Here is a 25,948-nt window from a genome sequence, read left to right on the forward strand (position 1 = left end):
GTCTACATTAATGTTATCCCCTTCAAAATAGTGTCCATTCAATATTATACACTAATGCCAGCGCATTTTCCAATCCCCGAAACACTTCTGGAACTCATCTTTGGAATAATGTTCAGCTCTTTCAGCTATTCGTTTTTAATCTCATCTATCGTTGTAAAACAACGGCCCTTTAAGGTTCTTTTTATTTTTGGGAATAGAAAAAAGTCACACGGGGCCATGTTTGGTGAATATGGTGGCTGGGACATCATTACAGTGTTGTTTTTGGCTAAAAATTGGCGAACAAGCAATGAAGTGTGAGCAGGCGAATTATAGTGGTGCAAAAGCCATGAATTGTTTCACCACAAATTCAGGTGTTTTTTTTTGGATTGCTTCACACAAACGGCATTGAACTTGTAGGTAATACTCCTTACTGATTGTTTGACCTTGTGGCAAGAACTCATGATGCACTATACCATTAAAATAAAAAAAACACGGTGAGCATAACCTTCACATTTGACCGTACTTGATCTTTTTTCTGTCTTGGTGAGCCAGAATGCCTCCATTGGGACGATTGAGTCTTAGTTTTGACATTATATCTATAAACCCATGTTTCATCATCTGTTATGACATGTTTCAGTAGCTCTGCATTGTTGTTGACTTCATTTAGCAACTCCTGAGCAACTTTCATTCGCCGCTGTTTTTGTTCGAAATTCAACAATTTTGGAACAAATTTTACTGTCATACATTTTATACCCAAAACATCTGAAAAGATTTAATGGCATGAGCCAGTTGATATCCCAATATCATCAGCGACTTCTCTGATCGTGATTAAACAATCATTCATAATAATTTCTTTCACTTTTTTTAACTTTTCATTGGTTTTTGATGTGCTGGGGCGTCCAGAGGGCTCGTCATCTTCAATGTTTTCATAACCTTCTTGAAAATGCTTACACTATTCGTAAACCCTTACTTTACTCAGAGGAAACTCACCAAAAGCAATATTTAACATTTTTAAAACACTGCTATACTTATTCCATTCTTAAAATTTAATACAAATTCTCTAATGCATTATTTATATAAATAAAAAATCGCCCATCGTACCAAAACATATGTTATCCTTTTGACAACTGACAACAGACTAAACACCCAGAATAGCTGAAAATGTACAGATGTTTTTAATACATGTTTACCAATACAACAACAAAAAAATCCCAAGAATCAGACTAATACAACCCACAAAATTTCAAAATTCTCATTACTTTTTGAACACATCTTGTTTTCAATTAAGATATGTTTTCAGTCTGCCTCTGTTAACCAAAATTAATATATGAATTTGAAAAATAACATATCCTAAGTATATTCACAATAATCTGCATTATAAAAAACAATAATAATGGGTTATCATTTTTCTTTGTATTTAGTTTTGGTGATGTGTAAACAGGTACTATTAGCAATTTATGTTCAGTTGAGTACGTCAATTTTTGCTGTAGCTGAAGGTAAATAATGATTCTTAATATAACAGTGTTTAAAATTATAAAAAGTTCTTATATTTTTTTGAAATTGGGGAACACGTTTTTAATTTAAGATAAAAATAATTTGAGATGTCTTTTAGTAATATGTGCAACTAGTAAATTCTAGCAAACATTAGTAGTGAATCGATCACCTTTTAAAATGCTATTATTATTTTGTTGCAACTCCATAATAAGTTTCCAGCATTTAAATTTATGTTTAGAATATCATAATTATTCATGTATTACTAAGGATTCAAACAATTCTTTCTGTGAAATATCAGAACATAAAATACACATACCTGTACATAATAAAAATGAGTGAAATATTTTTAAAATACTTGAATCAAATTGAAACTTTCGTGGGTACAAACAGATGCACTGTAAATATAAAATAAAGCAAACATAAAATATTAAATTTTTATCTTTGCCTACAATTGTTTGGTAGATTTTTAAAACCATGGCATTTCAAAAAATTGTAAAATATTGACATTTCTCTTTTGAGATTAACAACTACACTAAAGATTGTAAGATTTACTTTGTTAGTTTTATACAGAATTGCAGATCCTGCAAAGGGTTTTATTTTTCCTTGTATAATTAAAAAAAAAAAGAAAACTAAATGCTAAATATCTTTTGTGGCATGTAATTCATATAATAGTATCTATTCAAATTCTACTTGAAATAAAATTACAAAATTAATTTAATTTACAAAGTAATTAATGTTAATCAATTAGGTTGTAAAATATTACACTAAAAATTACCTTGCATGAAAAACAACCCTCAGTAGAAATAAGACGATCTTGAGGTACAGAATATGGATCTTGATCAATTGGGTAGACTGGAATATTGCTGCCTAAATTGGGAGGTGTATAACCATTATAATGTGGCTGACCATTACTGTAACTTCCACCACCATTATTTCCACTTCCACCACTATTATAACTACTACCTGGAGATATGCTGCTGCCAACTGGTGGATTGATAGTTGATAAGCAATGCCCCTGAAAGTTAAATAAGTTATTGAAATCAAATTTCAGTATTTATAAATAAAAAAAATGAAAAAATAGTGTAACAACTGAAAGCACATATGATATTTTAAATAATACATATTTTAACATTTTGTATTTGTTGGTAAAAGCCCAAATTTTATTACTGTTGTAAATTTGCTCTAATCCAGACCACGATGATTCGGACCACCAGATGTTCGAGACCGATTTAAAAACGTACAGTATTAATGACTTTAAAAAAATAATAAACGTAAATACTACAAATAAGTGCAGTAATAATAAATGTATACAGGCAGTAGGCCATATATGTGGCAATAAGATGTCTAATGATTTGTGTTATGATTATACATAACTTAACAAACTGATACAGCAATAAGTTACTGTAATCTGTATTGATGGAAGTTAGTCACCATTTACCAAAATAAACATTTCACTGTTTTCAATAAATAATTTTAGAGCTCAATCAAACTAGATCATTTATTGTTTCATACATTCAAATTTTAATAGCTGACCTTTATTACGTTATACAGTACAGTTAAATCAGTTGTGTACATGAAGTTTCTTTTTTTTCTGTTTTTGTTTAATTACTGTACAGTAATTGTTTGTTCATTTGTATATATGTTCATGCAAGTGTGTTTTGTAACTGAAAATGTGACAAAAGTAAAAAGCGTAACAGTTTCTAGGCAAAATCAAATGAATGTGCTTAACAGTACAAACAAAAAAGAATGCTCTCGATTTGGGTGTGTTGTGAAGCAAACCATTTCTGACTGGAGAAAAAACAGAGGCCATAGAAATTTTGTGCAAAAATGGTCACAAAGGATAGTGTGAGAAACAGACTTACTCTAAAAAAACCCCAAACTAGCATTTAGACAAAACTTTGCATATGGTTTTGTCAGGAACACAACCAAGGAGTTCCAATTTCTGTGCCGATTCTACAGTTTCAATAATAAATAAAAAGGTGAATCATTATTTACCGCTAATGATGATTAGTTAGCAAAGAATGGCATGGTATACGCCTATTAAAAATCTGTGGTGAAAATCTTTCTAGTGACAGTATAGCTACTGAAGAGTTAAAAAAAAATTAAAGTTTATTGCTGAAGAAAATTTAAGTGCTGATTAAATATTTAATGTGGATGAAACTGACATATTTTTTAGAATGTTACCAACAAAAACAGTGGCCTCAAAATTTAATCTTCGGCAAAAGATCATACAGTAAATCTAGTAAAGAAAGAGTGATACACTACTGCTTTGTAATAACGCATCAGGAAGATTAAAATTGCCATTTTTTCTTATAATAGGGAAGTCTGCTAGACCAAAAAGTATTAATATGAATGCTTTACCAGCTAAGTACATGTACCAAAAATCAGCTTTGATGAGTTCAGGTACTTTTAGATTGGTTTCATAACACATTTGTTCCCTTAGTAATCAACTATTTGAAAGAAAAAAGATTAAAAGAAAAGGCGGTTTTGTTCATTGACAATGCTACATTATCATCCAGCAGAAGAACAGCTGAGTTCTGAATATCTACATGAAATTTCTGACCACAAGTAAGTGCTCTCATACAACCACTTGACCAAGTAGTTGCAGAAGCTTTGAAGAGGCAATACAGAAAGAAATTGTTAACTTCAGTGTCAACTTCAAAACTGAATTGTACTATAAAAATTGACCTCATTAAAGCAATAATTTTGGTGAGGTTTCATGATCAAGAAATAAAAAAAAAAAATGTGTAATACACTTGTTGAATTGATGCCAAATTGTGTACATGAAGTGATTAAGAATAAAGGAGGGCTTATTAATTATTGGATATCCATAAATTCTACAGCTATGATTTTTTTCAAATAAAATAACTTTTTATTAAAATAAAATCAAATCTGTGTTCTGATCAATTTGCATGCTACGGTATATACACCTTAGATATAAAAATACAATAATCTAATTGTCAGATGAAAAATTACAGATGTAAAGTGATTACAAGTAAGAATTCATTTGACTTTTGCAGCAGAAAAGTAGAATTTATGCTTCTGCTTTTCATCATGTTCAAAAGCTCTTAATATGTTCTTGGTTTTACAGACATTAAAATATATTTTTGTAATTTTAACCCTTCTGCTAGGATCACAGAAAATTGTACATAATGGCAGTACTATATTCCTTTAGTGGAAGCAATTAAATACATATAAATCAATTTGGTAAATCCTGTGATTCTTCTATAATTTTTGTCTAAAAAATTCTTAAAATTTATAAAGATTTCTTTTGTATTATAAAATTATGATAAATGCACTTGGAAAAAAACTGGATGACAAGGTTGGTTTTATTGGATGAAACAGGTTAACAAAAATATTGGACAAGTTTATTTATCACTTATTATGAATTTGCCCATAACCAGTAACGTAAACACTTGCTTGTGATTTTTTTTTTTTTTTTTTAGTGTTCAATAGACATGAAAACAAGATGTCAGTGAATAATTTGATGTGATTATATAGTTATCATATTCATCAAAACATAATTCTGATGAATATTAACCAATCTATTAAAAAAATTGGATTCAGTAAGAAGTACACAGTTGAATTTTGTTTAGAAAGGCATTTATGTTAAGTATTATACCATATTTATTAATAATTACCATAGCCTATTGGCTAATAAATTGTCTTTAAAAGATAAACAAATATGATGTATGCATGTAATAAAAAACCTCTTTAATCTAATTTTGTTTGGGTTGATATTAAATTGTGATAAGAAAAATTTAGTAACGCTACTAAACTAAATTTATTAAACCTGCTTTCATGCAGTGAAAAAGACATTATAAAAATTTTTTAACCCTAATTATAATGAAAATTAATTCAAATTTTGTACTAATATATTTATTCTCTTATCTGTATTGCATTCTCAATATGTATTGGAAAAGGAAAAGATTCCATTCTTTATTAAAGCAATAACTTTTAAGGCTAGAGCAGTGACCACCTGTCCTATGCGATGATAGCCACTTGGACAACCACAAGAGAATCCATTTGTTACAGTTGGCGTACATCCAAATGAACAAGGACTATCAATGCAAGCAGAGCTGACCTGAAACAGAAAAAACTCAATATAAATTGATTTTCAAGATAAAGTAATAACAACCTAGATAATGTGTATATTCACAAAAAAGACAGTATCTTAAAGTAATTGAATATTATGAAGTATACAATTACAGAAAATTATTTAACACCAATAAGTAAATGACAGACACCATTAAAATCTAATCTGTTTTTACTGAATTAAAAATTTTTCTTGTTCATAAAAAATACCAACAATTTCAGCTGGAAGCACAATTACACAGAATTGCTAGTATCCCTGAGGAAAATCACAAAAGCAATTCAAAGTATTCCAATATAACTTGAGAAGTTTAATTAAACATTAATTTGATTCAATATGGCAAAATAATTAAGTGATAAAATAAATTTAGGTGGTAAATCATTTATTTCTACTGTCAGTATCAAAAACAACAAAATAGATTTATGTATAAAAATATTCCATACATAAAATTTTATCCATTTAAGCAATCTCATGAATTCTGAGTAGTCAAATTTAAAATTTTAGATTTCTGCCATGGTTAAATTTATAAAAAAACATGGCTTAGTTAAATTTTATACTTAGTAGCACTTTTAAACATGTGCCGTTAAATAAAAGTTACAATTATTATTTTTTAGCAGGAAAGTTTAAAAAATATGCTATAAATACCAGCAAATGTCTAACTTAATTTTGAAGATTGAATGGATAGGATTAAAGAAAGATCTGCTGTATAAGTCAAATTTAAAATAGTGATTATATCATAATGAAAAATAATCTTTTCATGTTCAGAGAATTAAGGAAGGTGCAGTAGGAAGTCAATCTACAATTATTACAAACACACAGGCATATCTTTCTGATAACATTAGCTAATGTTGGCTATCATGCATCTTACATGGAAATAAGATCTGAAAAAAAGTTGGAAATGTAAGAAACTAGTTTTTCTATTCTATTTTCTGGTTGTTAGAAAAGTAAAAGTTATATTATAATGAAAATCAACATACTTCACTGACAACTCCCTTAATTACTGGCACAAATTCTAACCCATAATACCAAAAAGAAAATAACATTCGTTGGGTCACAGTCTCTGCGAATTTTTACTTTAGCAAGTAGAAGGAGACCTTGGAATGAGAAAATGCTATAGACCTTTTTTGGGGAGTTGTCTAGTCATTCTAAGAATCACTGGCTCAGACCCAAATTGGACTGAAGACTTAGGTTTAAAAAATTTATTTTTCCCGGAAAAATTATACTATACACAAAAACGTAATGAAACATAATAAAGCATTGTTTATACTGGTCTATAAAAGGGAGAGATAACATGAAGCACTTACGGTTACAATAATTCGGGAGAATAGCCAAAATTGTTTTTAATGTAACAAGGAGGCCTTGAAGTTCAAAATATTTAAGATATGTTTTTGTCAGCTTGACATAAAAAAACAGAGAAAAGTAAAATATGCAAAAAATTAAAGTAAAATAATTCCATCCACGGAGCATAAATTTATTTTTACTTCCTTGTATGAAATAAAGGAAGTATTGTGATCCCAAAAATTTTGATTTCCAAATTTCAACTGAAATATTCATTTTCACCATCCCTGAATCCATTTTGATTAGTTTCGGCATGACATTTTTACGTACATACGTACATATGTATGTATGTATGTATCTCGCACAACTCAAAAATGATTACCTTAAGATGTTTAAATTTTGGATTTAGGACTGTTGTAACATATAGTTGTGCACCTCCCCTTTTGATTGCAATCAATTGAACCAAAAGTGTCCAAAAAAGCCCAAAATCCAAAACATTTGGATTTTTAACTTTTCTTAACTGCAGTAATAAGCCCTCATTGAGAGCTTTTCAACGATATATCATAAGTAAAAAAAGGAGATGAAGCTGATTCAAACCGATGTGCCTTAGGGAAAGGCACATCGGTTTGAATCAGCTTCATCTCCTTTTTTTAACTTGATTTATTAATAATTATTAACTTCTCATTATAAAAAAATATTTATGGTGAATAATAATCTGATAACAAAAAAAATATATCACAAGTTTTTAATGAAATAAAATTTGATGAACTTTTCATTTAAAAAAAAATGTGTAAATGTTATTTAATGTGTACAAGGAAGTGTTGTCCAGATCAGATTTTTACTTTATATTTTATTTACTGTTAACTGAAAATTACATATCGATGGCTTAATTCTATAGTGCTACAATTAAAATATCATTTTTTAGTTAATTATATCAAATTAATCATTACGGTTTTCTCTATGATACTGATATAAGTCAAAATTGCAATGCACATTGTGTGAAAGAAGATAAGGCTTTTAAGAAGTTTTACAAATTTGTCATTTTGTACAGTTCTATAGTGCTACATTTTGAATTGAAGCTGTACTCTGTTAAAACTCAATATTACTTTTAGATCTATACTGCTACAAGTCAAGATAGTGCAGTATAGATCTAAAAGACACTTCTGATTTTTACCACTTGTGGCAACAGTGAGCACTATAGTTGTAATAAGTCTGAGGTTATGTTTTTGGTTGTTTATGTTTTGGTTGTTTGTTTGGTGAAGATTGGATTATTTTGTTCAAAAATGTCAACTAATCATATAAAAAATGATATTATCAAGAGCAGAAGAATAGTTCAACTTGTCAAATTAATTCTCTTTATGATGAGTTTGAAGGTAAGTTTTTTATTGTTTTGTTATTGATCAGATCTTTCAGACATAATCTAGATCTGTAATACTATAATAATTTATTGTAAATTTTGGTTGTGAATAATGGAACCTAATTAATTTGGAATAAAACATCCTAAAATCCTTTACAAAATCTATTTTATGGTTCAATTGAACATGAATCTTTCCCTAGATAGCTAAGTAAAACAAGATGTTTTACAGCTATTCAACTTATTTTACAATTTTATAGCTACTTTATAATGCACATAATATGTTACTTCATATGAATTTAAAAAAAAATTAATATTTAACACAAATTAATCTTTTAATGACACTACAGAAATATTTATGTGTTAAGCAAAAGTACTAGTATAACCTAACCAGCTTATTTGTTAACATAATTTATAATAAACGGATTTGTTTCAATTAAAGTTCATTTGGATTGAAATAGTGTAAAATTTCTAAAATTGTGGTTACTTTATGAATGATGACAATAATTAATTTTAATGAATGAGATCTGTAATTATGTAAGTACATAGGCCTATAGGTAAGTATGTATGCCTATATCATGTGCAAGTAGGCACTTGCACATGAGATTTGTTGAAGATAATTATTATATTGTTGGCCTATAATCTTCTGTTTCTCTTTCAGATGTATCTTATGTTAGGCCTACATCAACTGTTACTGAAGTGCAAGAGAATGAAATAAGTCCTGCAGAAACAACAGTACCAGTACTTACTGAATTACAACCTGTGCCAAGGGATGTGATTATGAAATATGAATTATTGGAAGAACTGAGGAAAAGAGGTACTTATTTTAGTTACCAGTATTTATGTGTTATTGTAAGTTCCCATAATCAACTGCAAACCTTGTTTCTTTGTTTAATGGCACAAACAGCTCTATTAGAGCCTAGGCCTACCTGCAAAAGGCTGATTTCACTTCCACTTTACTATATACAGCAGTATTATGTGGTCAGTACAATGATCTCCCCAGCCATATTCTAGTATTCTCAATCCTTGAGGGGTGCAACACACTGCTGAATAAAAGAACATAAATCAGCTAGTAGTGTATCACAGCAATTTACTGTTTGTCCAAACGCTGATAGGAGTATCTGACTATTCATAGGACAGACCAGTCGGACGTCATTGGAGATGTGCAAACATTTTACTAAATATAATGAAAAAAATAAAATATTTTAATAAACTAACAATGTTCACAAAGTTTGTTTTCTTTCTGTTTTAGGTTGTGTAGAACAAAATGTAGTAGCTGAAACTGAATTGTCTTCTTCAAGTGACAGCGATGACAAAGACATGCTAAGGGCTGTATTCCAGATGAACCTACGAACTCATCTTCTGATGAAGGTAGTAATCCTCCTACAACACAAATCACTGAAGCTAGAACTCATCTTTCTATGAAGGTAGGAATTCTATAACACAATCATCTGCAATTACACCGCTTAAGGAAGGTGGAAAAGGCGAGTTATCAAGAAAATGCAAGTGTAATTGTTCTGAGTGGAATAAAAATGTAGCAAAAATAACGAGAAATTCTGGAAAACGTTATGTTAGTGTTTCTGGTAAAGAGATTTCAGAAAAAAATATTACACCCACCTTGCAATACTAAGTATTGTGTTATCTTGCAGTGATAAAATTTCACATTTACAGAGGCAGGAGTTATTACAGTCTTATTGGAGATTAGTTGATGTTAATTGTCAAAGGGATTACATCTCAAAATGAATGACAACAATTGAGCCAAAATATAGATATGCCAGAAGCAAAAGTGCTAGATCATTAAATTATGTATATTCCTTCGTAGTTGAAGATAAAAATATTAGAGTGTGTAAATTATTTTTCATGAACACTCTTAATAATTCAGACAACTGTAAAAAAAACCAGGCCAGATGGTGTAGTTGAAATTAGTAGACAGGGTAAGCACATCAAAAAATCTGTTGAGGAAATTGTAAGGATGGAATACATAACCACATAAAGTCGTTTCAGAGAATACACTCTCATTACTGCTGCAACGACTCAAAAAAAGAGTACATTGATGGAAGCTGAAATGTATCGCTAATGTACAAGATGTATAAAGAAAAATGTATTACAACCAAAGAACAGTTTGCAAAGTTCAATATTTACGACAGTATTTCCAAAATGAACTTAATATCTCTTTTTTTATACCAAAAAAGACCAATGTATGCTTTGTGAAACAAGAAAAAATATGAATGAGTCTAATATCACAGAAAACAAAGAAAAATTTATTGAACACGATGAAGAAAAGAAACTTAGCCGACAAGAGAAAGAGAAAGATATAGAATTAGTTAACAGTGAAGATGATTTGATGGTTTGTACATATGATATGCAGGCAGTGTTACCAATTCCATGTGGAAATGTTTCATTGTTTTACTACAAACAAAAACTTTCATGTGACAATTTTACAGTGTTTGATGTGAAGGAGAAGAATGGATTCTGTTACTTTTAGCATGAAGGTATTGGAGGAAGAGGAGCATCTCAAATAGGTAGTTGTGTGTATCACTTCATAAAAGATCATTGCCACGGTAAGAAGATAATATTTTATAGCGACAATTGCTATGCACAAAACAAAAACAAATTTTTAGTGTGTCTTTATATACATTGCATTCAAACTTTGAATATCCAGTCAATTACACATAAATATTTAATAATTGGACATACACAGAATGAAGGGGATTCAATTCATGCTGTTATTGAAAAAGAAAAAAAAAGAGTTTTAAAAAGTTGCCCGGTTTTTGTTCCTAGCCAGTGGGCAACAATCATTAGCATGGCAAAGAAAAGTGGTAAACCGTACTATGTCAAAGAAATGGGAACATCAGATTTTTATGATTTAAAATTGCTTTGCTCCAAAATGGGAAGAAATTTTGTTTGCAATACATCTGGTGAAAAAGTTCAGTGGTCAGAAATTAAAATTTTGAAAGTAAATAAAAACAATCCATTTCTAATCAGTACAAAAACAGTGGCAGTTATAAAGAAATTAATATCAGAAATAAACAGTGTAGAAATTCATACCTAAATCAAGACCTAACACCTCTGTTTAATGAAGCTCCATCAGTTGCCTCAGCAAAACAAAAAGACCTATTATCTCTATGTAATTCTGGAGCTATTCCAGAGGTTCATAATGACTTTTTCTTAAATCTCAATGCTGTTCTATGTACCAAGTCTGAATGTCAGTCAAGTGATGATGAAAAATAGTAAAATTAAGATTGTCATGAAATATTCTATATTAGCATACTGTATTACTTTTTTACTGTATACTTTGTTAGTGTATTTCTATATTAGTTGTATTGTATTATTGTAGTACTGTATATTAGTGTACTATAAATATTTGTATTGATAGTAAGTAGTATTATTTTTCAATAAAGCAAATTATGTTTTTCTTTATTATGGTTTGATTATTATAAAATTTAAAAATTAACCGAAAAATTATACTGTTTTCTAATTATTGTTATCAATACTAACACTAGTTTACTATAAATTTCTGTATATTATTACCTTAGCTAAAAATGATAAAAGTTTTTAAATGAACAGCAGAGAAAACCTTCTATAGATCTTCCTACTGGAAAGGTTACAAGTCTAATATATATGTCTGTTATTTTTGTTCTTTAGTGCTACAACTCAAAACTAAAATGAAAATAATTAAAAAATTAATAAACGTTAACTTTCTTTTAAATGTAAACATTATGCAAGCTAAATTATAATATTTTTACTTGATGAGATTTTGAAAAAAATAAAGATCTCCCCAAATTTAATAAAAATATAAAGCTTTAAATAAGAAGAAAAAATTAAATTCACTGTTCTGTGAAATGTTAGGTTTTTGACTTGCAGCACTGTAGAACTAAGCCATCGATATACAATTTTGTTCAACATATTTATCCTTGACGCAAGTAGCAAAAAAACCTCGAGTGCAAGCCGTGACTGCCATGTACACCTATTAAATTACATTTATACATTTTTTTTAAAATGAAGAGTACATAAAATTTTATTTCATTAAAAACTTCTGATATTTTTTCATATTTTTTTGTTATTGAATTATTACTCATCATAATTTTTTTTTACACTAAGAGGTTAATAATTATTAATAAATCAATATATTTAAATTAAAAGAAAAAAGTTAAAAAAAGTTAAAAAAAGGAGATGAAGTCTGATTTGAACTGATGTGCCTTCCCCTAAAATATCCAAATATTTCATTATTTGGCTATAACTTTGGAACCAATAAAAATAAGTACCACTTATGATATATTGTTGAAAAGCTCTGAATGAGGTCTTATTACTGCAGTTAAGAAAAAGTCCAAAATCCAAATCTTTTAGGATTTTGCACTTTTTTGGACACTTGATTGCAATCAAAGGAGTTGATGCACAAATAGATGTTAAAACAGTCCTAAATCCAAAATTTCAACATCCTACGACTAATCGTTTTTGAGTTACGTGAGATACATATGATATGTACATACATACATACAGACATCACGCCAAAACTAGCCAAAATAGTTTCAGGGATGATCAAAATGGATATTTCCGTTGAAATCTGAAATTTTTTGCAATTGCATTACTTCCTTTACTTCCTACAAGGAAGTAAAAATACATAGAACCAGAATGTAAAATTATTTAGATTTACATTAAAATAAAATAAAATACAATACATTCATAATCTAAAAAATGAAAAAAAAAAGTTTAATCCTGTTGTATCCATTTTAACAATTCTATTTGTAAATATAATGATATGATACATTCAGTTTCATAGCAAATAAATTAAGAAAAGTAAAAATAACCAGTAATGTATTTTATAACTCAAAATTAAGCTAAGTTAATTGTGCAGTTGCTCAAAATTTCCTAATGGAGAAATAAAAAAAAAAAAAACATTATAAGATAACATATAATAAGACAACAAGAAATATTCATAAGATAAGAGAACTGAATAGTATTATGAGTTTATATGTCCTTAACATTCACTTAAACATTCACAGTTTCATAAATGTAGATTTTTTTATTTTAAATAGTATATTAATTTATTTTGTTATATGCTATTCATTATAATAATTTGTTAACTTTATTGTTATAAGTGTGGATTACTTTTATACTTCAGTTTGGTAATTTAAAATATATATTGTGTGTCACCTATTCATCTATTTCTTTGATCAGATTACTATTTATTATTTGGTTGTTAAAATGATTGGGGACTTAGAAAATATATTGGAGTAATACAATTACTGACATTTGCAAACAGTTTATTTTGGAAAGAATGTGGTATAAGTATTTGTTCCTGCAGAACGAGTGTTGTGCAGTATATTTTGAAATTGAAAATCATCTATATATTTGTTTATGGGTAGTATTACTTCCTTGACATGTATTTGCCTCAAAGTAGGTACTTTAAACTCTTCAAACAAGTGTGTATCAGGATACAACCTTGGTCCACCAAGAGCTGCTCTAATTAAATATTTCTGGAGCATAAATATTTTAAGATGGATATCATATGTTGCTCTCCATATCTCATTTCCACATTGAAAAAGTGAATGAACATATGCAAAATGTATAATTCTTATTATTTCAAAATCTTTAATAATGTTTATTTTGTAAAATGTATGAACAAGGTATTTTAGTCTTGATGTTAAATACTGTACATGGACATTCCACTCCACATCATATGATCGTCCAATATTATTCAGAGATATTTTATTGACTTGATTTCATCTAATGACTTAAAACAGCAGTTACAATTTATCGATTTGCTATTATTTACTGAACATGTATGTAGTTTTAGTTGAAATTAACAAGGGGGTTTGCCGATTTCAGTAGGCAAGAATGACATATATTTTGTCTTATTTAGATTAAGCCTAAGAATATGGCTTTCAAACTAAGATTTTACCATAAGTAATAAAATCTAAAATTTTGTTGCAAATTTGTATAAGTTGCAGTTAATGTAAATGTTAATATGCATTTTTTTTCTTTATAACAAGTGGTTTTTCAATGTAAAAATGACAAGGACCTTTTTTGTTTCTCCTCACCAGAACTAGATGGAAAAAAATTAAGAATTCAGTATACAATCTCTGCAGGGTACACTCTTCCACCTCATATTTTTTATATGAAAATGAATAAGTATTTACAAGATTTGAAACAAAAAATAATAAGGTTTTTTTACAGGGATAGATGGTAAATAAATGAAAGAATGCACAAAATTGACATTAAACGAAAAATTTTATGAAAAAGAAAGTAGATGAAATAGATACTAATCTAACCCAGAAGGAAGCTTTCTACAGTTTTGGAAAATAATAAAGACCTTTTCTCCTTCAGGAATACTTCCAAATTCAGTGTATAACCCTTGGAGGTCTTGATGAGATGAAGATTCTTTTGTTTATAAGCAAAAGAATTCAAAAGAAACCCTCTTCAGGCTGAAGCTAGCCCAAAATCTGTTGTAAGTTCATATTTCCAGTTTTGTTAAAATACATTACCATTATTTGTGTGCAACCTGTACAAATAGTGGAATAGATCAAATTAAGATAATGAAGGAAAATTGAAATGTACAATGCCATTGAAACAGAAGCTCATTTGTTTTCATTTTATATGGAATGAAGAGATAACATGAACCTGAGAGAACTCAGCAATTATTTAAATATAACTTTAATTATACATACAATGTAGGTAGATCTTGCTATAAAATTCCTGCATCAATCACCTCTACCTAAAGTGCTGTAAGAAAAGTGAATGTGTAATAACATTTTCTGTCAAACTGCTGATAACTCAAGACATGATTGATTCAGTTAATTCAAATACCAAAATCATTTTCCTAAATGTTACTAATGAAAACCACTGGCAGCGGCTACCTCTTGCAAACATGAATTAGTCAGCAACGTAGAATATTATTACATGAAAGATTATGTAAAATATAATATCCTTCTGTTTAAGCTTTACTGCTCATCCAGTAATGGTGTAACGTGCTTAAAATTATGCCCAAAATTATTTTAAATTTTAATCAGCAAACATGTCAATGCCAAATGATTTTAATGCAGACTGATTTATTCTGTTGCAAAATTAAGCCAAAACCTAATAACTTGTAATCTGAAACTAAGACAGGAGGTTGGTTATAAGTATTAATATTTTGCCTATATTTTTGAATAATAAATTAGGTGAATTTTTCCGTGAATAAAAGAAAAAATTAAAATAGACTCATCATTTGCCTTTCTCCATGGAAATCTGTAGTAAAAGGCAAAAAATTTATATGAAATTAAAAGAGACCAGAGCTTTTTGCCTCCAGACAATCTCAACCCCATATCCATGCAATAACATCTATGCACACATCTGGGGCGGGCAACAACATGGTACTTCGGTACTTTCAGTTATGTCAGCCAACAGGGCAGTGGTTCTGCTCAGGAGTTTCCTGTGGAATACAGGATTGCTGATCCCAAGCTGGTTTCAGTTGTACTTCTCAAGGCATGACCATGATGTTTTGTAAACACTTGGCAAAGTGCAAACAGGTAATGCCCATCCCTTTACCCAGTTGTGGAAATGGATTGAGGGTGAGCTGCTGTGAACTAGCTCTGCTAAAGTCTTGCACTACTTGATATGAGTTAGTCACTTTGGCCCTTGGCAGGGATTGTCTTGTGGGTATCAGAGCCCTTATTGCTACGTGAGAGCCCTGGTATGTCAGTAATCTCTCCGCCCGTACTTTATGACATATGGACTGATGAAAATATAAGCTATGGAAGTATCAACATCCACATCTTCCATGGCAGAAGTTCCATGTAAAGATTCTCATCCAAGAGAAAATCTTTGTCTTTGGATGTGAAAAGAAGGAAGAGCATCGAGTTCAGTGAGCCAGAGCCAGAGAAGAACATCTGTACTATGTTTCGACCTAAGAGCTTTGGACCAATTCCAAAGTATCCGGTGGTAGAGAAAAAATAAAGGGATTTTTCTCTTTTTTTCTTCTTTACCACCAAAAATGATAACTTAAAACAAGTTAAAAAAAAACACTTCAAGTGTTTTTAATGTGTTAGTTTTAATTTAGTCCATTCATGATTGCTTGTGGGATCATAGAAGCTGAAGGAGGAGCTGTAAAAGAGATCAGGAAAACAGCTATGGGCTTGTTTGTGGAGAATGTCAATGACCTACAGTCATCACGGCTATGAAGATATGAAAGCTATGAAAATAGGACTCATTGACATTGAGATTGTACCACATGGTACACTAAATACCTCCAAGGGAGTTGTTGTGTGCAGGGGCCTTCTAAACTACATAGAAGAAGAGATCATTGAGGAGCTTCAGGAACAAGTTGTGCATGTCAAAATTTCAAACACCCAACGTAATGGAGAAGTTGTACCCTTCGCGTCGCATGTCTTAACATTTAACAATCTTAAGTGTCCTGAGAAAATTAAGAATGGCTTTCACAGATTGGATGTCTGCCCTTTCATCCCGACTCCATTGCGGTGTTTTGGGTGTCAGAAATTCAGACATACTGAGGTGAGATGCACTAGAAAACAGATCTGTCCATGTGGTGATTCATTATATCTGGTGACCCCTGCAAGGATCCGCTGGTTTGTGTTAACTGCCATGGGCATCATTTTGCTAGATCCCAAAACTGTCTGATCTATGAAAAGGAAGTAGCAATACAGGAGGTAAAGACCATTCCAAAAGATCAGCTACTTCAAGGCCAGAAAAATTGTGCTCAGCAAATCACCAAAGCTTATGTCCAGTGCTCAGGTAGCTGTGGCTCCTGCAGCTTCTTTTATACTAAAGGAGATAATTTCTGAACTGGCACCAGCATTGGCAAGCAAAGTCGAATGTATCATCGATTCCAAATTGAAGAATCTACCAATTAGAGAAAGTAATTCAAGGCCAATGAAGAAAGAAGCGGATGTCTCCACACAAAAAATTGTAACAAACTTAGAAGACTTCAACCAATCAAAAGGATACAGAAGCTAAGTCGCTGAAGAAGTCTAAAAAAAATGTACATATGATAAAATTGAAATACAAAATCCCCAAAAGGGAACTGAGATGCTTGAAAGAAAGTTGCTAGAAAAAGAGGGCTTTAAACGTCTAATGATGGAGCCTCCAAAGGCAGAGGGCTTCGAATGAGAAGGTGGGTTTCAGCTGACCCACAAACTTCAGCAGGAAGTGTATTGAGTGTTTGATACGCTGCTGACAATTCAATCAAAGCTGGCATCATCTGATGCTGGCAGCAGAGTATCCTCTGTGATTTACTGCGAAGGATCAGAAGGATCCATTTCTGAGGCCTCCAGACATGGAGTTCGATATCGATCGTGACCTACAGGAAAATCGAGAAAAGAAAGAAAGGATGGCCTAAGTGTAAACCTAGGCAATAAAATTTAAGAAAAAGCTGTTTTATATGTGTTTATAAATTATTTTTGTGCTTGATATAAATTAGTTTTTTTAATAGTTATTTTTACAAGATTTCATTACAAATGATCAAGTGTTTTAAGAAGTTTTAACTTGTGTTTTTAATGTGTTAGTTTTAAGTGGCAGTGGCCCTTTACACCCTTATCTTGTTTGTGGTTTTAAAAAACCTTTGGCAAGTCTACTTATTTGATGATCTGTTCTGATTACATGGCTAATGTTTTATCAGGGAGGGAAAGTGGTTTATCTTTTTTTTTTGAAGTGCAAAGGGGCTAAAGACCATAGTAGCCGATGCCCCTAAGACCTCAAAAAAATAAAAATAAATCCTAGCCAATCATAGTGATAGAATAAAATGGTGATTTAAATAAAATCTAGCAAAACTAGCAAGTTGGTGACTGATTAACTAACAGCAGACACCACCACCATGAAAAATGTAAAAATAATAAAAGCCAATTTTTTCTCAGTACAAACTGAAAGGCAAGTAGAAATTATTATACTCAGTGTTGAACACAAGTCTTTTAATGAATTGCAGCTGAAATTCTTAATTGTATGAAGTAAGCAAGCGTTTACTTCTTACAACAAAGAATCAATGGTGTGCTCCTATACAACAAACTAGAAAAAATAACAAACAAATTATAACTAGAAATAATACGAAAACAAATTAAATCAATAAGACTATTATGAAAAAAGCTATTACATTAACTAATATTAAAGAAACAAATAATCACGACATTAATATCCACAAAAAAAATACTTACATAAATAGCTAGTTTTTGTTACGCGTTCTGAAATGTGGAAACTTTTGTTTTATACTTGTCTGAAGTTACATAAAATATATGTTTATTCCAGCAGACATGGCATTATCATACACTACAAACATTCTACTTTATATTTCCTTGCATAAGCTTTGAGCTTATGAATTAATAATAAAAAAAAAAATAATAATAATAAATGGATATTATATTTACTTACAATAATACATTTCTTTTTTTAGTTTTTAAACTTTCACTTAGTACATTAACTAAAAATTGAAAACTGAACAAAAAACAATTCTGACAAATATTTCTCCAAGTTATAAATTTTTTCTTTCAAAAGTATTATTTGAAATGATGTTAAAATCACAAATATCAAAAGACGAGTTTCACTGTGAGTAATAGTTTATTCTAGTGGGCCCCTCTTCATAAAATGAGCAAGTTGATTTACTGATTAGTTTAATTATATGAATAATGGCAGTCATGAAGTGACAAAATGCAACACATATGGACACTTAACGACATAATTAAGTTAAAAAAATCTTATGACACAGACTGTAACATCAAATATTACTTTACTTTAATATTTGCAGAATACCAAAACAGAACACCAGAACAAATCAAAATTATAAACAGCTCGGTTTCACTTTCATGAAATCTGATTTTTCAGAGCTAATTTTGCTATTTTCCTACAGTGGTGTTACCAAAGGTGCCCCCAGTGTCACCTGCACCAGCTTATGGGATTCTTCACCACAAAGTGGTACACTTTTTTCTAGTTCCACCCTATAGAATTAGTGTCTGCTTCAGTAGAGAAGAAACTTAACATCCTATGAAATTAGCTGGTTCTTCTCCACTAACTTAGAAACTACATAATTAGCTCTAAAAGATTCTCAGGAAGAACAACTTTTATATAATTAAAAAGTAAGTCGTGTATAATTTTAAAAAATGTTAAATTCAGTAATAATTTTATATATATTTATAGACTGATGGGCTGTTAGAATAAGACATCAAATTCAATTAAATATGAAGTATAATGTGCACAGTAATAGAAAACATTTAATACAAGTTTTAGAAAAGAAAATTCAATAAAAATCAATAATTAATTGCATAATTAGATCAATTATATAATTACTTATATGACTCTTTACCTGTACACAAAGAACAAGGGCTTCATCAAATTGATAGCCATCTGGGCATCCGCATCGATAACTTCCGATAGTATTAAAACATTTATTATTGCCACAAGGATTCTGTGCACACTCATTATCATCAACACACTGGTTATAATACAGATGCTGCAAGAAACCGTCAGGACATCCACAGCGATAACTACCCATTACGTTCTAGAAAAGACACAATAAATGTTATTAACAGCAAAAGCAGAATGAAAATTGTTATTTTTCCATTCTATTTAAAGATAAAAGTAACAGGCTTTTCAATAGACTTTTGGAGATGTTAGGGTACTGCCTACCAGAAGGATGATAATCTAGAGAATGAATCATGTCTTTTTCAGCTTCAAAAGTTAAATTTTATAAACTGTACAGTATTTTCATAAATTTTCTTTTGTTTACAAATTTTGCGGTCTAACCAACCATTGAACAAGGAGCAAAAAAATTCATAAATGACCTTTTTTTATTTTTCTATTTAATTTTTTTTTTCATTTATACATTGCAAACTCAATAATTAGAGTACAATATTTGCTATTACCTAAACTCTATTACTTCTGTATTATTACTTTAAAGCCCTTAGTATTACTTTTATTTTATTCCATTAATCATTCCTCATATAATGTTCTAATTTAACCCCAGTTGAAACAGGTAAACGGGCAATAAATGGCATTAATTCTCTGGGCATTAACGTTCATCTTAAAATTCTGGTTTATCTTTAATCAAATTTGAAACACATCTCTGTATCATTGGAGAGTAAAAGCTTTAACAGAAAGCTATAATAATTGTTTTTTGGGGATTTCTCATTTTATAATTTTAATTTAATCAAAATATAATGGAAATTGGGTTATTATTTTCAGTTACAACCTTAAGAAGACAGTGACAGTAATGCAACTGATAAAACACAATTTTTATTTCTTAACATGTGATACATGAAACTAATCTGTTTTTTAATGCTGAAATCAGAACTTTTCATCTACTTTTTGAAAATTCCAAAATTTAAATATTGAAACTGTTGATATTATATGATTTTACACAAATGTTTTTATTAATATGATTACTTTATTTCTATTTATATGCTCAGTATATATTTTTAACTATATTAATCACTTGTTAACCATGAAACAATAACTTAAGTCATAACACAAAACATCACATATCATGGATACCTCTCTATTGAAGCATACATGAACAAGATTCATCATGTCTGTACAATTCAAAACAACACAAACGTTGTTGACTTCACTAGTCTACTGGTTTTAATAGTATATTATCTTCAGTCAGTGTGATAACTGTATTAAGTGAGTGAAAAATGAAGTCTCATAATACCTTGTAAGTGTGTTAATAGATTCAGACAGTTTTTGTTATGTGTGTGGTGAGTTCACTGTAAAATCACAAAAGAAAAATTACACATTTAATTAAAAAAGGTTATAAATTGTATGGTGATCAGATAAGATATGGGCATCTTATATAATACGAGGTATGTACAAAATGTAACGAGAATTTTTGTTTTTTGGAAAGAATTTTATTTATTTGTCTACATTAATGTTATAACCTTCATAACAGTCCCCATTCAATATTATATACTTATGTCAGTGCATTTCCAATCCCCGAACCACTTCTGGAACTCGATCTTTGGAACAGTTTTAGCTCTTTCAGCTATTCACTTTTAATCTTATCCATGTTAGTAAAAGCACAGATCTCTAACGTTCTCTTTATTTTTGGGAATAGAAAAGAGTCACACGGGGCCATGTCTGGCAAATATGGTGGCTGGGGTATCATTACAGTGTTGTTTTTGGCTAAAAATTGACGAACATGCAATGAAGTGTGAGCAGGCGAATTATCGTGGTGCAAAAGCCATGAATTGTTTCATCACAATCTGAGCAATTTTTTTGGATTGCTTCATGCAAACAACATTGAACTTGAAGGTAATACTCCTTATTGATTGTTTGACCTAGTGGCAAGAACTCATGATGCACTATGCCGTTAAAATCAAAAAAACAAGGTGAGCATAACCTTCACATTTGACCGTACTTGTTGAGCTTTTTTCGGTCTTGGTAAGCCAGAATCCTCCACTGGGACGATTGAGTCTTAGTTTCATCATTATATCTATAAACACATGTTTCATCATGTTATGACACATTTCAGTAGTTCTGCATTATTGTTGACTTCATTTAGCGACTCCTGAGCAACTTTCATTCACCGCTGTTTTGTTCGAAATTCAACAATTTTGGAACAAATTTTACTGTCACACGTTTCATATCCAAAACATCTGAAAAAATTTCATGGCATGAGCCAGTTGATATCCCAACATCATCAGAGACTTCTCTGACTGTGATTAGGCAATCATTCATAATAATTTCTTTCACTTTTTCTGTTTCCACCGGTTGTTGATGTCCTGGGGTGCCCGGGGCGCTCGTCATCTTCAACGTCTTCACAACCTTCTTGGAAATGTTTATCCCACTCGTAAACCATTGCTTCACTCATAGCAGACTTACCAAAAGCAATAATTAACATTTTTAAAACATTGCTACACTTTATTCCATTATTATAACAAAATTTAATACAAATTCTCTGATCCATTATTTATACAAATAAAAAATCACTGATTGTACCAAAACATCAGTTATCCTTTTGACAGCTGACAACAAATTAAACATCCAGTATAGCTAAAAATATACAGATACTTTTAAGACATGTTTACCAATACAAAAAAAAATTCCGAGAATCAGATTAATACAACCCGCAAAATTTTCATTATTTTTTGAACACATCTCGTATGTAGTAACTGTGTGGTCAACTTAAGAGGGTAACTAAAGGGTATATAACCTTTCTATTTGGTATCCTATTAACCAACTGTTATTTCTGCTTAGTTAATGAGTCTGTCTAAACACACTGTACTCTGTACTTTATTGCCATTTAGATCTATACCTCACAGTAAATCCATTCTAGTTCCCAAGGTTCTGTTTTGTGAAAACAATGAAGAAGCATATAATATGGAAGAAGACAATCATGATTAAGACTTTCAATTGCAATCCAATCAGCCATATCTTAATCAAAAGATGAGCTAAATGACTAGGTAAAAGATGTAAACTTATTAAAAAATCAAGTTGAACTTTTAGACTCAATATTGCAAGGTTGGAATTTATTTTTAAAAAACTACAAAAATCTCAGGCTACTAAAACTGACAAAAATTTATTCAATAATTTACAGAAAAAAATTTTTTAGTTTACTGTAGAAATATTGATGACCTTACCTTACAATTGGGACTAGTTCATAAACCTGAACTTGCGCTTTTCATTGATTCCTCTAAGTATAGCTTAAAAGCAGTTCTGTTTCACAATAGCAATAAATATACTTCTATACCAGTCTGTTACGAAATTAATATTTGAAAGAAACATATAATGTTGTGAAAACTGTTGCTAAAAAGTAAATTATAAAAAGCATTTGAATGTGTGTGAGATTAAAAGTAACAGCTTTTTTTTGGTTAGTATTAGGATGTACAAAATACTGTTATTTCATTTGTGAGTGGGGCAGCCAAGATAGTATCAATATTATAAAGTTAAATAGTGGAAGAAACGTGAGAACTTAACTCCTGGTGAAAAAAATTTTTCTTGAGTCTAGTTAAACTAGAAAAAATAAATTAAACAGATTGGGATTAATAAAACATTTTGTGAAAGCTGTGAAAGACAGTCAAGGATACTTGTACACAAGGCGGAAATTCCCAAAATTAAATGAAGAAAAAATTAAAGAAGGGATTTTTATTGACAAATAAATAAGGGAACTAGTCAGAGATGAAATGTTTAAGTCTGTGTTGTTTTACAGTGCTATTTGATTTTTCACATTATTTGTTAAGATAGGTTACATTATACAAACATATCACATATCAAATTATTGTTACCTGTTCATATATCAAATCATATCAGATTCTTGTCTAAACTTATCCAGTAATTTGACTATGAGAACATTTTTCATTAAATAAGTCAAATTTTAAACTAGTTGACTAGAAAATTATTTTATAGCAGATTAAAAAATACGTAATAAATAAAATAGTTCACTACCTGACAACCATGTTCACATTTTGAATCATCAGTACATTCATCTGAGTCAGTGCAGTAGTGACCGGATGGATGCAGTTTGAAACCACGTGGGCACAGACATCTAAAACTACCAAGTGTATTGATACAATTACCAGGTGGTGGGCAAAGTCCTAATGTTTCATTTTTACATTCATCCACATCTATAAAAAAATACAAAATCTTATATATAGCTGAGTATATAAAGATTGATTAGAGTAACTCTAATATAACAAAAGTAAGGTTTTGATAATTTAAAAAAAAAATTTACAAATCATTGTCTTCTTGGTGGTGAAAGATTTTCATCATAGGATAAAAATATAATATCTTTCTAGAAATAGTATAATTAGGTGATTTTAAATGATTAGCAGAATAAATAATTTCCTTTTATTATAACGTAAAATAATTAAGAGATTTAAAAAATCAAATTGTAATAAACATGTATCTGTATCAGATTTACCTTATCATGTAAATAAGGATTTACCTAAATTCAAGAGAAGGATTTAAAAAATATCCTTTATAGTAGCATCAATCATCACTGTAATTAGACGACTGGAGTGTACAATCTAAACACTAAAGACAAGCTGTTAACTTACTTATTCCTCTGAACCCCTCTGATAAACAGATGCATATGCCTCTTGTACTCATATACTTGTGATGTTCAAATGCACTGTCTTCCAACTATTATTAAATGTGTTATTTTTTACTAACATACTTTACAGTATTTAATCTATATTCTCTTGTTGGTCATTCATGTATATATATATATATATATACACAAAAACACACACACACACACACACACATACATATATATATACACACACACAAGTGTTCCCTCATCATGGCTTCACCTACACTCTATGGTTATTTGTGTAACCATATTTTCCATTGCAGTCAAATTTTTTATTTTTATTTTATATTTTTAGTTAAATAACCAGAGACACTTGCAGCTAGTCACATCGCACATACAGTAACAGAGGCTTTGTTGGTTAAACCACTGTGCTGTACACGGTTGCCCCCCTTAAAAAACTGAAATTCAAAAAACCTCAAAAATGGTTTTTAAATATATTTCTAAAGAATATTTGCAAGCCCAAAAAAAATAGAGCATTCTTGTGGTGGCTTTGCCCACACTATATGATTACTTGTGATTCCTGTCGTGATCAGGGGATATTTAGTCGGTCATGACTCACCCTTCCTGTCTAGCCAGAAGGCTATTCTCCTTGGAACCTGTTGAGTTCATTAAACTCATGCTTATGAGAATAATAGTGATAAATAAAAATTAAAGCCTGTTCAATTTATAAAAAAAATATTAATGTAATATAATTTCTTCAGAGTTGGTCAATACAGGACCCGAAACTTTGAGTGATCTAAGAATGTGGGTTTTTGAAACCTTGGTCTCAATCTTAAAAATATTAGTTTTAACTGGTTACACATACTTTGTACGGGTAAAAATGTATTTTGCCTAGTTCTTAGTGTTATATGACAAACACTATTAGGAGGTGACCATAATTTGTTTCTTGTTTTTTTAAAAAAATTTTTAACTACTTTAATCTAGTTAATATCTTCATTTGTTACAAAGCAATTAAAAAAAATAACTGGTTTTAAAAATATCAAAATCAATTTTATAACCCTTTAAACTCAGAATTTCAAAAAGTCTATAAATTGGTTTTTAGATATTCACATGATTACAAATATCAAAAATCAATTTGATATCTTTGTTTACTTATAAATTAAAAAAAAATAATAAATTTCATTGTTACTCCATTTTAACCCTTTAAACTAAAAATTAAAAAATCCTTTCTTAGTGCACTTACACCGTAAGAAGAACATGTATACACATTTTCATTATTTGGTGGGCATTAATGAATCAGTCAGTCAGTCAGGATAAGTTGCTTTATAGGTACAGAAGGTATATAAATAAAATAAATATAAAAATATCACTAACAGCTTATTTTTTTTTAAATTTTCTCACATTAGTGCTTTCTTGGTGCTATCATTAGATGTATAAATGAAAAAAAAGAAGTGCCATTAAATTATTTCTGATTATATACTAAGAAAAATTAAACAATGTAACGAACAAACCTAAACACTGATCACCAATCTGATTATAGCCTTTTGGACAGGCACAACGGTAACTTCCCTCAGTATTGATACATTTATGTTGACAAACATGTTGACCAGTAGCACATTCATCAAGGTCAACACAATTGATTCCATCATTATGTAGTGTAAAACCACTTGCACACATACACCTAAAACTCCCTTCAGTATTCTGACATGAAAACTTGCATGGTGATGGTGAATGCTCACATTCATTAACATCTGTAAACAATAAAGAGAAAAAAATTTCATTATATAAACACAAAAAG

At 30.0% G+C, this 25,948-nt stretch overlaps 1 protein-coding gene and 1 non-coding gene across 2 annotated transcripts in view; both read right to left on the bottom strand.

The window, feature by feature from the left end:
- Positions 1-25,948, bottom strand: part of LOC142327385 (fibrillin-1-like) — a 339,860-nt gene that overhangs the window by 17,852 nt on the left and 296,060 nt on the right. Inside the window, exons 49-53 of the mRNA XM_075370397.1 lie at positions 25,662-25,901; positions 23,562-23,740; positions 19,483-19,677; positions 5,453-5,557; positions 2,249-2,488 (exon numbers count right to left, since the gene is read on the bottom strand). Coding sequence (XP_075226512.1) covers positions 2,249-2,488; positions 5,453-5,557; positions 19,483-19,677; positions 23,562-23,740; positions 25,662-25,901 — 959 coding nt within the window. The remainder of the gene's footprint in view (positions 1-2,248; positions 2,489-5,452; positions 5,558-19,482; positions 19,678-23,561; positions 23,741-25,661; positions 25,902-25,948) is intronic.
- LOC142318608 (U5 spliceosomal RNA) lies at positions 15,364-15,475 on the bottom strand. Its single transcript, XR_012754983.1, has one exon. It is a non-coding gene; the product is annotated as a U5 spliceosomal RNA (small nuclear RNA).

The sequence above is a fragment of the Lycorma delicatula genome, chromosome 1 (genome assembly GCF_047948215.1).
Source record: "Lycorma delicatula isolate Av1 chromosome 1, ASM4794821v1, whole genome shotgun sequence".
NCBI classification, from domain to species: Eukaryota; Metazoa; Arthropoda; class Insecta; order Hemiptera; family Fulgoridae; genus Lycorma; species Lycorma delicatula.